At 39.4% G+C, this 12,783-nt stretch overlaps 1 protein-coding gene across 3 annotated transcripts; it reads left to right on the top strand.

The window, feature by feature from the left end:
- Window positions 1–6,765: 6,765 nt before the first annotated feature.
- On the top strand, window positions 6,766–9,729 carry LOC109220100 (peptide methionine sulfoxide reductase B5-like). 3 transcript variants are annotated; one of them, XM_019384563.1, is made up of 4 exons: window positions 6,766–7,137; window positions 7,947–8,103; window positions 8,409–8,574; window positions 8,940–9,729. In XM_019384563.1, exons 1-3 carry the CDS (start codon window positions 6,923–6,925, stop codon window positions 8,559–8,561), a joined length of 525 nt encoding a protein of 174 aa, XP_019240108.1. In that variant the 5' UTR covers window positions 6,766–6,922; the 3' UTR covers window positions 8,562–8,574; window positions 8,940–9,729. The 3 variants fall into 3 exon arrangements, with proteins under 3 accessions (XP_019240108.1, XP_019240106.1, XP_019240105.1); XM_019384561.1 differs by having other exon boundaries at window positions 8,878–9,729; XM_019384560.1 differs by lacking the exon at window positions 8,940–9,729 and having other exon boundaries at window positions 6,767–7,137; window positions 8,409–8,747.
- The last annotated feature ends 3,054 nt before the right edge of the window (window positions 9,730–12,783 follow it).

The raw sequence follows: 12,783 nt of genomic DNA, 5'->3' as shown, positions 1-12,783 counted from the left end.
CAGTTGAGTATTCAGATGGCCTCGCATGAGGCTTTGTATGGGAGGCGGTGTAGATCTCCAGTTGGTTCGTTCGAGCCCGGGGAGGCTAGGCTATTGGGGACAGATTTGGTTCAGGAGGCTTTAGATAAAGTAAAGGCAATTCAGGAGAGACTCCGTACAGCGCAGTCGAGGCAGAAGAGTTATGCAGACAGGAAGGTTCGAGATGTATCCTACATGGTTGGTGAGATGTCCTGTTGAAGGTTTCACCCACAAAGGGTGTTATGAGATTCGAAAAGAAGGGGAAATTGAGTCCGCGGTTCATTGGGCCTTTTGAGGTACTTCAGAGGATTGGGGAGGTGGATTATGAGCTTGCCTTGCCACCCAGCTTGTCGAGCGTGCATCCAGTTTTTCATGTTTCTATGATTCGGAAGTATATTGGAGACCCGTCCCATGTTCTGGATTTCAGTACGGTTCAGTTGGAGGGTGATTTGACCTATGATGTAGAGCCAGCAGCCATTTTGGAGCGTCAGGTTTGGAAGTTGAGGTCAAAGGATGTTGCTTCAGTGAAGGTGCAGTGGAGAGGTCGGCCCGTGGAGGAGGCTACCTGGGAGACTGAGCGGGAGATACGGAGCAGATACCCTCACCTATTTGAGGCTTCAGGTATGTTTCTTGACTCACTCGAGGACGAGCGTTGGTTAAGTTGGGGAGGATGTGATGACCCGGCCTGTCGTCTCATGAGTTACCGCTCCGTTTTCCCCCAGTTTTGCTTCTATGTGCTTCGTTATCCGTGTCTTGTGTGATCAAGTTGGTTTGGAGTGGTTTTGGTAGGAAATGAGACACTTAGTCTCTTTAAGGAAGGCTTAGTTTGGAAAAGTCAACCGGATGTTGACTTATGCGTTAGAGGGCTCGGATGTGATTTTCGATGATTCGGTTAGCTTAGGGGGTGATTTGTGACTTAGGAGTGTGATCGGAAGTGGTTTTGGAGGTCCGGTGTAGAATTAGGCTTGAATTGGCGAAGTTAGTATTTTGGCGATTTCCGGTTGATAGGTGAGATTTTGATTCGAGGGTCGGAATGGAATTTCGAGAGTTGCTGTAGCTTCATTATGTGATTTGGGATGTGTGTGTAAAATTTCAGGTCATTCGGAGCTGATTTGGTTGGGCTTTTGATCAAATGCGTGTTTCGGAAGTTTTAGAAGAACTTAGGCTTGAATTCGATGTGAATATAGATTTGGTATTGTTTGAGGTGTTTTGATGTTTGGAACGAGTTTGAATGATGTTTTAGGATGTGTTGGCACTTTTGGTTGAGGTCCCGGGGGCCTCGGGATGATTTCGGATGGCTAAACGGGAAGTTTTGAGACTTAAGGAATTGCAGAAAATCGCAGGTTCAGAGTTGCAGGATTTTTGTTCTCTGCGATCGCACAAGAAGCCCTACGATCGCATAGGAGGATTTGTGGGGGCTAGTCTGTTGTTCATTGCGTTCGCATAGTGTGGGTTGCGATCGCATAGTTTGGGGGAAATGGTTCTTCGCGAACGCGGAGGGATAACCGCGATCGCATAGAGTAATTTGGGCAGTGCATCGCGATCGCATGGGAATTGATGCATTCGCATAGAGTTAATTTGGAGCTGAGATTTTTGTGCTTCGCGATCGTGAAGGTTTTCCCGCGATCACATAGAAGGAAGTCAGTAGCTGGACATAAGGGTTTCTAAACATTTCATCCGCGAGCCTAAGTCATTTTTCCTCCATTGTTGGGTATTTTGAGAGCTCTTTGGGAGAAATTGAAGAGGGATTCGAAGAGGATTGATTGGAGGTAAGTTTTATGAACCAAAAACGTGATTATATTGTGAAATTAACCTAGAAATTCATGGAAATTTAGCTAAAAAGGGAAGAACTAGGGCTTGGGATTTTGAAATTTTAAATTGGGATTTGAAGGGCCATTTGAGGTCGGATTTGAGAGTTTTTGATATGTATGGACTTGTGGCGAGATAAGGAACCTGTTGATGTGAAAATTTCTAAGTTTCGAGAAGTGGGCCCGGGGCTCGGGTTTTGCTAATTTCGAGATTTTGATATATTTTTGATTATTTTCGCTTGGGCTTTGTTCCCTTAGCATATTGTGACGTATTCGCTCTGGTTTTGGTCAGATTCGACGCACGAGGAGGCCGATTTGAGAGGCAAGGGCATAGTGAGCTAGAGCTTTGGCCGGTTTGAGGTGAGTAATGATTGTAAATGGTGTCCTGAGGGTTTGCAACCCCGGATTTGCACAACGTAGTGCTATGTTGAGGTGAGACACACGCAGTATGATGAGCGTGGAGTCCATTACTACTGGGGATTGTGACTTGGTCCATCCCGATTGATGATTTCACCGTATTTTTGACTGAGATTTAATCATTATCATTATGATTTGGGCTAGCTGCCATGTTTGGGGCCTTGTGCCGACTTGTAGAACCCTTAGGGGCATTATGACTGATTTTCCTCACTTTACTTATTAAAAATCACATCCTCAGTCATGTTTCTATTTGTCTAAACAATGTGAACCGGTTATATCAATGCTAATCCTAAACGAGGGAAATATGTGGGCTGAGATCCCTACCTTATATTAATGTGCCCGAGAGGCTGTGAGTAAAATGACTGAGAGGGGTTGAGAACCCAACAGTGAGGATATTATATATATTATGGATCGGGCTGCACGCCGCAGCAAATACTTATATTGATCGGGTTGCACGCCGCAGCAAATGTTTATGTGGATCGGGCTGCACGCCGCAGCAAATATTTATGTGGATCGGGCTGCGCGCCGCAGAAATATAGCGCTTGGGCTGTAGGAGCCTCTCCCGGAGTCTGCACACCCCCAGTGAGCGCAGTCGACTATTTATATGGATCGGGCTGTGCGCCACAGCGATGTATGGATCGGGCTGCACGCTGCAGCGGTTATTTTGATTTTGGTTATTGTGAGAGATATAGGGTTACTGTGTACGAGGAATGGAATTATACTTGTTAAATACCTGATAAACTACCTGTCTTACCTGATCTAAGGATATTTCACTTGACTTATTCACTATTTTGCTGCTTTGAGTTGATTTGCTGCTTGATATAGAACTGCTTAGTGCCTTTACGTGATTTCTTACTGTCAGCCATTATTTATGATTATTACTCACTGGGTCGGAGTACTCACATTACTCCCTGCACCTTGTGTGCAGATCCAGGTGTTCCCGAGGCATAGAGAGAGCTTTCCTGCTGTTCATCATTCACCGGAGTTATCGAGGTAGCTGCATGGCGTCCGCAGACCCGATTTTTCCTTCTATCTTCTTTATTTTCAGTATTCTTAGACTATCTCTGTTTTAGGCTGTTTACGGAATTGTAATAGAGGCTCTTAACTTGTGACACCGGATCGGTGGGCTATGTAGTGGTGTTTTTTATTTATTTATGATTTCCGCACTTTTTATCTACTGTTTCAGACTTCTATTTATGTTAATTGGTATTTAAACTCTGTTAATTGGTAATGAACTCTATAAGAGGAGGGTTGTGATTGATAATCGGTCGGGCTTGCCTAGCAATATGTTGGGCGCCATCACGACCGGGGTTGGGGTCGTGACAGATCCAAACACAGTGTTAGTTAAAATCTAGGGTTCAGGATTTGTTCTCGTGAATCGAACTTTTAGGGTATGGGTTGAATTTTTAGGATATAATCCTAACTTTTAGTTTATGTTTAAACTCGTAGGATATGAATTGAATTTTTAGTTTTTAGGTTTTTGTCAGAACCCCAAATACCCCGATCGTGGTGGCGCCTATCTCAGTACTAGACAAGCCAATCCAACCACATCGAGATCTTTTTATAAAATCATTTTTCTAAAACTGATTAAATCTCAAATCTTTCATGTAAAATGTATAACAACAGAAATATGCGGAAACCAGTACGAAAATACACTAACACAGCCCGAAACTGGTGTCAGTAGTCAAGAGCCTCTAAGTACAACCCAACACTGTCTGAATAATACATAATAAGTCTGAAAATACAAAGTACTAAGATAGGAAGGAGAAAGGCAGTGCTGCGAAAGCCATGCAGCTACCCTGCGATCTCCGGATAAGACTCTGAGAGTGCTGGACGCTCTCACTCTGATGCTCCGGCACCTGGATCTGCAAACAAGGTGCAAGGAGTAACGTGAGTACGCTAACTCAGTAAGTAACTAAAGTAAATAAAGTCTGAGTGCAGTGACGAGCATTTAAAATCATATGCATACTTATCAAGAAAAGTTCAGCAGAAATATCAAGTCAAAATCTGCAGTTCAATAGCCAATTATCTCGTAAAACTCCAGTTTCAATTAAAATCCTTTAAAAATATTTATTCAACATTTTTCAACAGAGGCTCAGTAATAAAGAGGAGTGAAAGCAGAAAAATATCATAAACAAGCCCCTTGGGCAAGGTATCACTCATAAGTATAGCCTCTCGAACAAGCCTCTCAGTTGCTCGTCAATCAATACTCACACTCAGCACTCCGGCTCAACAGATATCTAATAATAATAGTAATAGCTGCTGCGGCGTGCAGCCCGATCCATAATATATAGTCGACTACGCTCACTGGGGGTGTACAGACTCTGGAGGGGCTCCTACAGTCCAAGCGTCATATCGTTACGACGCACAGCCCGATCCAATATATCGCTGCGGTGTGCAGCCCGATCCATATATATATATATATATATCGCTGCGGCGTGCAGCCCTATCCATAAATATATAAGTATCGCTGCGGCGTGCAGCCCGATCCATAAATATATATATCATATAATCCTTACCATCCGGCCCTCGACCTCTCTCTCAGTCATTACCCTCACAGCCACTCGGGCATTTCAGTAAAATCAGGGAAACTCAGCCCAAACAGTTTTCATATATTGAAAAATGGAGTAACGAAACCGAATCAACAATAAATAGGTAATATCATGACTGAGGATATGCTTTCAAATCAAAACAGTGTGAGGAAAGTAGTAAAATACCCCTAAGGGTCTAAACAGGTCGGCACAAAGGCCCCAAACATGGCATTCAGCCCAAGTTAACTAACCAATTTCTAAACACGTGGATATCATATACAATATATTAAAATATGCAACTATACAGCCGCCACGGGACGAACAAAGTCACAATCCCTATGGGTGCACGCCCACACGCCCGTCACCTCATTTATCAAAACAGTACGAAATTCCAGGGTTTCATACCCTCAGATCTAGATTTACAATCGTTCTTCCCGTCCTCCACAAGACCCTTCTCTATACCGTCTTGTAGATGAAAGTTAATCAAACGGTGATGATGATGCTGTACAAAACACCTCTTGACTTTTATATACTTTGAACTAGACAAATAGAACCAATTTTGAACTTGTTGTAATTAGTTTTAACTTGGTTTTGGATTGTTATGTTCAATTGAACTTTAATTTGTTGTTGTTGTTGTTGTTGTTGTGATGTTGTTGTTATGTTGTTGTTCTGCTATTGTTGTTGTATTGGTATATGCTGGCAGGTGGTGTAGCTACCAAAACAGGCATTTTTTGCCAAAATTAAACCCAGAAGACCGACTAAAGTTGGTCGATTTTTAATTAAAATTTTTTTTACCGCAAATTACCGACCAAAGTTAGTCGGCATTCATTAAAAAAAAAACAATTGACAATTACCGACCAAAGTTGGTCGGTTAATGAACAAGGAATTTCCGGAATTCAACATTACCGACCAACTTTGGTCGGTATTGTTAAATTTTAATTTTTTTTTAAAAAAAATATATATTTTCTTTTACCGACCAACGTTGGTCGGTATCTTTTTAAATTTAATAGTTAATAAAAAAAACATAAATTAAATACAATGACCAACTTTGGTCGGTAAAATTAAATTAATAAAATATGTTTCCGACCGAAGTTGGTCGGTAAGTCATTAAAATTCTTCAGATGGTCGTTTTAATATACCGACCAACGTTGGATTACCGACCAAACGACCATCAAAATAATGACCAAGCGTATTTGGCCGCGTTTTGGTCGGTAATGGGTCATAACCGATCAAAGTTGGTCGATTTTTTTGGTCGGTAATTACCGAATTTCTAGTAGTGTTTCCTTTTCGGGGCATGAGTTGACAAATGATGATCATGACTTCAGCGGTTTGAATTTGAATAGAGAATTACCAAATCCCTTTTAAACTTTTTTTATTTAAAAAATATTGGTAAACAAAAAACCGTTTTTTTTTTTTTTTGTTGAATCATCTGGTATTGGAACCCACGAGTTCCATTTATCCAGATTTGCATAGTAAAAAGCCCGCTACACAGATGTTAGGCTACACCAAAAAAGAATTGGGACTTCTTGTATTCAACATTAGGAAAACAGTTGCCCAGTTTAGTTAAGAATGGAGTAGACTCGCCCTTTGGACGTTTTAAATAAAAAGCTACGCCATCGCAGCATTTCGTTCTTTCCCTTTACACAATATAAAAAATGTTGGTTAGTCCTAAAAGTAAAAATCTTACCTGCTAGTTGACTACTAGCATTTACGAACAATGGTTGGAATGAAGGATAAAAAGGCAGAGAATGAGAACAATTTCTTTATCTTTCTTAATTCCTTTTCATTTAGAATTGTAATTTGTTATGGTCAAGCAACTGAAGGGGAATAAAAGTCAAAATGATAAAAAAGTTTCAACGTTGTAGACCATAAATTTTGACAATAGGAGGCATTTGTACTTCGTCAAGATAAAAGAGCTTTGTTTAAATTCCAAAAAAGAAAAAGTTTCCTTAAAACCTTCGATAACAAAGTTAAAGAAAAATAAATAGAGAACATAATTGCTTACCTTTCTAAATATATAGAAATAAGCAATTATATATATTTTTTCGACGAACTAGTGGTGTTTTAGCCACATATGGTACTACAAGATAATAGTACTACAACTCGGGTGATGGAACCTATATACCAAAAGGAAAAAAAGTTATCTCAATGGACTTTCAGATTCTGAAATTCTCATCATTTAAAACTCTGATTTTTAACCCCAGATTCCAACCGAAAAAAGTAGTCCACATTCATGGCCTGTCCAATACCCAATTCAGAGTTGTAGCAAAGGCTGGAGCAGGGTCCGTTCAGAAGTCAGAGGAGGAGTGGCGCGCCATTCTCTCCCCTGACCAATTCCGGATTCTGAGGCAGAAAGGCACAGAGTATGTTGTATAATCTCCTTTTCTTCTACCTGCTATTATGTACTCCCTCTGCTCCACTTTAATTGGATTTTAGTTGTTTTCACAACAAATTTACCTTTTAACATTAGTTAACAATGAAATTGACTATATTAACCCTAATTTGTTCATCCAAAAATATAACAAATAGTCCTAGACTCTTTACTTGCAAAAAATCTAATATTGTGGACCATAAAAAAAGTCAAAAAAATCAATTAAAGTGTACTGTGGAGGGAGTATATGATTTTACTTACATAGGTGGTACTAATTAGTTGGGACTAAAACTAAGATTTTGCTGCAATATTAGGCTCGTTGTTTGGTATAGGAGTCTTTCTTTTCTGTTTAGAGATTTGCTTGTCTGTGGCGAGATGCTGTGACATTTGGAACTCCAGTTTTGGAGATTTTATAACTTTATCTTAATAGTCAAATTATGTAGTATTGGAGAAATGAGCCCGAATAGAGTGAATTGAACAAAGGACATCAATTAGTTTATTTTGTGCTCCTACCTATGCTATCAGTGGATTGTTGTGATAAGTTTTAGAAAAAAAAGCTGGGTTGGTTTATCTGCTTGGAGGTATTGTTTGTTGACATAATATTGGATTCACTTACTAGGAGAAGAAGTAACTCATGCTTGAAAGAAGCAAAAAGAGGGAAAAGCAAGAAAGAATGAGAAAACAAAAACTTTAGACAAAATTAACAAAGAGAGAGAGAAAGGAATTGCTGATGATTATAGTTCTGTTAAGCGTATGATTGGAATCCCTAAAGATGATTTTTACAGTAGAATTAATTCACAGGAATCCAGGGACAGGGGAGTATAACAAGTTTTTTGGTGTAGGCACCTACCTGTGTGCTGGTTGTGGAACTCCCCTCTATAGGTCTGCAACAAAATTCAACTCACCCTGTGGCTGGCCTTCTTTTTATGAGGGTCTCCCCGGGGCCATAAATCGCAATGTGAGTTTCTCCTCAATTATATATGCTACTTCCCTATCCTTTTGTTACTTTCTAAATATTGTAGATCGTTGTATCACAGCGCGTTCTCATTTTGCTCCTTTGATAACTCCAGCGCCTTAACCTCTTTGTTAGAAATGAGTGCTCTATCAACCTCATTTCTAATGCTAGAATTGCTAAAATTACAAAGCGAAAAGCAAGAGTGCAAGAACTTTTCCTGTTTCCCTCTCCATTGCTTAATCTCTCTCTTCATTAATGATTTTATTATCGGGCTCTTAACATTTTTGAGTTGATTGCATGATTTTCAGCCTGATCCGGATGGGGTGAGGATGGAGATAACTTGTGCTGCTTGTGGGGGTCATCTTGGTCATGTTTTTAAAGGTGAAGGGTTTCGTACCCCAACAAATGAGCGCCATTGTGTCAACAGTATATCCCTCAAGTTCAAACCACCAAATTTTTAATGCCTCGTGCTGAGTATGCAACGATTATTATTAACTTAAATCTTTTCTCTTGCATTTGTCTCGCAAAGATTGATGCTTTATTAACTGCTAATGTCAGTATTGTATCTGGAAACAAAAAACTCACCGCCACTCTTTAATGTAGCGTTAAAGGACAACAATAATTTAGAACTTCTACTAGTTCAAGTAGTACAGTAAATTTCACAAAACTTAGGTATTTGACTTACTAAAATATTTTTTGGCATAAAAAAAAACTCAGTATCAAAGTCATGTACTTTATATCTCTAACAATTGGCACTGCATTTATAAATACTTGTAGATTTACTGGAACCCTACATGCATCAAAGAAATTTTTAAAGACAGTAACAGAAGTAAATGCAGATGTGCGGTTTATGACTTGCACCCGAAAATGAGAGGGGGGAAATGCAAAAGCATGATGGCTTACCCTGATATCCCAATGTGGAGTAAAGAGATGTTTGCTGCTTTCAGCCTTCAGTGTGGAGCCAAAACTCATCTCCCACACTTAAGTGAACCAACATAGATGCGCGGCATATGAGCTATTTTTCGCCATTCCCGTTCAAGATGAGGGCAGTCTTGAATTGACAAATGCTGAAGAGTATTGAGGTGTTTTAATCCTTCTGGCAATGACATGAAACATGTGCAATTTGAAATTGCTAAAGATCTAAGATAAGAAAGTTTAGCAAGCCAGTCAGGAAGATCTGCAAGATCAGGACTGCTATGGATTAGCAGACTTTGCAACGTAGTGACATGTTGAAGGCCAAGTGGTAATGGGCGTAGTTCAGGGCAGGATATAATATTCAAGCTCCGTAGAGATGAGAGATTCTGGAAACTATCTGCAGATAAGTTGACCGAGGGCAACCCACAATAGAGAGCTGTTCTAAGATTGTGAGATGGAGGAATCCACTTGATAGAGAAATCAGGTTGCTGCAATTCCCAATGAACAAGCTTTAGGGAGTTGAAACCTGCAATTTCTTCTGTTGGCAATGACTCTAAGCAGTGGCACCCGTTGATATCAAGGTACTCCAAAGCTTTCAGCTTTCGAACTCCAGCTGGCAAATGGGTTAGTTTTTCGCAGTAGCTAATGGTCAGTGACTTCAGATCGATGGGATGCTCTATTTCTGAAGGAAGCGAAACGAGAGACTTTTGCATGAAAGTATTTCCAGGGTCTCCAGAGGTTTATTATTCTCCTGGAAGATGCATTAAACGCCGAAGTGCATGAATTACAAGATGGGAGAGTGAAGACATATTTTCCAGGCTCCAAGATCTTAGGGTGGCAATCACGGAGCTCCAGATAAAGAAGAGATTGAAATGTTGGAGCAGTGATGAGGTTAGGACATTTATCTACAACTAACTTTTGCAGGCTAGGAAATGCTGTTCCTTTGTCTGTGCAAGACCATTCTTTTAAGCAGGGAGATCCCTGATTGTTAGTTCTTCCAGAGATGGGAATTTCAGGGTTTCAACTCCACAAAACTCTTCACCGATATGTGTAACTCCATCCATCCCTTGTAGACAAAGTGTTTTGAGAAACGGAAGCTTCCCAAGGGTAGGTAAAGTATCACATCCTCTACAGTTGATCAAAACAATCAGAACTAGATTATGGAGGTCCCAATCTGGAAATTTGAATCCAGGATATCCCTTGATATATAGTTTTTTGAGGTTTACATGTGGATGAAGACACTCAAGGATACACTCCACGACAATGTCATTATCCCTTTGTAATGATCTTGATGTACCATCAACTTCTCTGCAAACCTCATATGAAGTAGATCCTGTTGCCAGCTTCACTATCTTCTCTTCGTTCCCACTTCCCCATTGGAGACTTAAAAGCTCAACATATTTCTTCGCTCTTAGATTAGCCAGTGTAGATTCTTCTTTGTCTCTGATGTTCTCCAGGCACCTTATCCTCAATTCACCTCTTAAGTTTAGACAACTGATTTCAGTGATGCTTTCTCCAATCCCTTTGCCCACAATGTATAAAGGCAAAGTTTCTGGGCAAACCCGTGCCATGTTACCTTGGGCAAGGTCATGTCCCAACATCTCGAAGTCTTTACTCCCAACGCTTCGACCAAGATAATGAATGAGATCGCACATCTTGTATACTGCAATGATCAGTTTTTTTGACTTATTGGAAGAATGATAAGCACAACAAGTCATTGAAATACTCATTGCCGATATCCTCTTTGTCTGTTTCTCTCATGGCATGTTATCAACCCTTCAGCAATCCATATGTGGATCATCTTTTCCTTCTGAATTTTATAATTTTTAGGATACAATGAACAGAATGCAAAACATCGGTTGAGGTGTAGTGGCAAATGTAAGTAGCTCTCAACCTTAGAGCTGGCAGTATGCCATTGTCACATTCCTTAAGACTCCAAAGCTCACTCTCTTGCACAAACAACCAATCGCTTTCCTCTCTTTTGAAGCGCAACAAACTTCCCAATGTTTTTGCTGCCAAAGGTACACCTCCACATTTCTTGATTATCTGTTTGCCAATCTCCAACAGACTAGGACCTTCTTCCTCGGTGAAAGCTCGTTGCTTGAACAAAACCCAACAATCATCTTCACTCAAGCATTGGAGACAATAGGGCGAAGTAGTTCCCACTATTGACACCAGGGGCGTATGTAGTGTGTTACTGACGGGTTCAATTGAGCTCATAACTTTCAATGCGGAGTAAAAATTTATTAAAATTGCATAAATAGTAGATATGAACCCATAACTTAAAATAATAATGGTTTCAGTGCTAAAAACCTTAAAAATTGAACCTATAGGATTTAAATCTTGGATCCTCCTCTGAATTTGACGCGACCTTGGTACTCCATGTAGTGACAATGACTCTACTTCCTGTTGCTCTCTGAATTTGACGCGACCTTGGTACTCCATGTAGTGACAATGACTCTACTTCCTGTTGCTCCACTTGCTATAAGTCGCCAAGATCCCACTCTTCTTGATCTTCGTTCCATACATCATCCAAAACAATCAACAATCTCTTTTTGCACTCAATGAATCTTGAATTGAGCTTGAAGTAGATCCATCTCCAAGAGTTCGCACTTCCTTTTAGTTGCAGACCATATGATGCTTGTTATGAGCGAGCTTGTGAGACCGTAAACCTATACTTTTATGTCAAAGAAATGGGTGACAAGTAAACTGATAATATCATCCGCAGCAACGATAAAAGAAACATGGAATATCAAGTAAAGCACCGAAAAAAAGTTGTACGATAAAAACATTCAATATCATGGCACCTAACATCAACGTTGGTTGGCAAAAGCGCGAAACTAAAGTAAAAGGAAATGATTGATAATTACCATTATTACATGCATCGTTGTGGTGCTAATAATGCTTCACGAAAGAAATATGGCTTTTAAATTTAGGAAAAATCCTTTTGGCCACATTGTTTTTGGCCAGATTGACCCAAATGGGGTCATTTAGGTAATTTTACGCCCCAATTAGGGTTTCATGCGTATTTCTATACCGATAATACTCTTTCAGTTAATTTTGAATATTCTCTCCCACCATTTAATATTTGTCTTCTCAATGCATGGAAGATCTCGAAGGTTCAAACCCTATTTCCCATAAAGCTTTTCTTTTATTCTTTTTACGTATTTCCAGCCTTTTTTTTTTGTAGTATACACCCATATAATTCGAAATAATTCATCTATATACATGTATTTGATTGTGCAATTCGTATATTTTTAGTATTTGATTGTGTATTTCGTATATTTTTTAGTATAATAAGGTCTTCAAAGCCCTACTATTTAAAGAAACATATACTACAACATTATGTATATATAGCTAAAATTCTTAGCTACATGTATGAACATCGTGGCTAATAAATAACAATAGCCACAAAAATTAAAATTCCGTGGCTATTTACAATTTCATAAAAATATTTAGCTATAAAATAAAATTGGCAAAGCTAATTTATCATTTTTGCTATATTTGCTAACTGTCGTGGCAATAATTACGTAAATAGCTACAAATTTATTGCTACAATAAAATTTCGTAGCTAATTGTATTTTTTTGGCCACGCATTTGAAGTTACTGTAGCAATAGCAGTTATATAGCCACAAAAACTTACTTCTGACAAAGTGTTATAGCTAAATAGATATTTTTGCCTCAAGTAATAAAAGCATGTGGCAATAACTGGATTAATAGCTATAAATTTATTGTTACAACGATATTTTGTCGCTAATTGTGAGTTTT

This window comes from Nicotiana attenuata, unplaced genomic scaffold, assembly GCF_001879085.1.
Source record: "Nicotiana attenuata strain UT unplaced genomic scaffold, NIATTr2, whole genome shotgun sequence".
In the NCBI taxonomy this organism is placed as follows: Eukaryota; Viridiplantae; Streptophyta; class Magnoliopsida; order Solanales; family Solanaceae; genus Nicotiana; species Nicotiana attenuata.
Note: the sequence above shows the minus strand (reverse complement) of the source record. Positions and strands in the feature narration are given on the sequence as shown.

What these genes read in the sequence shown, in the direction of transcription:
- LOC109220100 (XM_019384563.1), top strand. Translation starts at nt 6,923, where the DNA reads ATGGACTTTCAGATTCTGAAATTCTCATCATTTAAAACTCTGATTTTT. An exon ending in CTGAGGCAGAAAGGCACAGA is followed by an intron (nt 7,138 to 7,946) that starts GTATGTTGTATA and finishes ATTAATTCACAG; the next exon opens with GAATCCAGGGACAGGGGAGT. An exon ending in CCGGGGCCATAAATCGCAAT is followed by an intron (nt 8,104 to 8,408) that starts GTGAGTTTCTCC and finishes CATGATTTTCAG; the next exon opens with CCTGATCCGGATGGGGTGAG.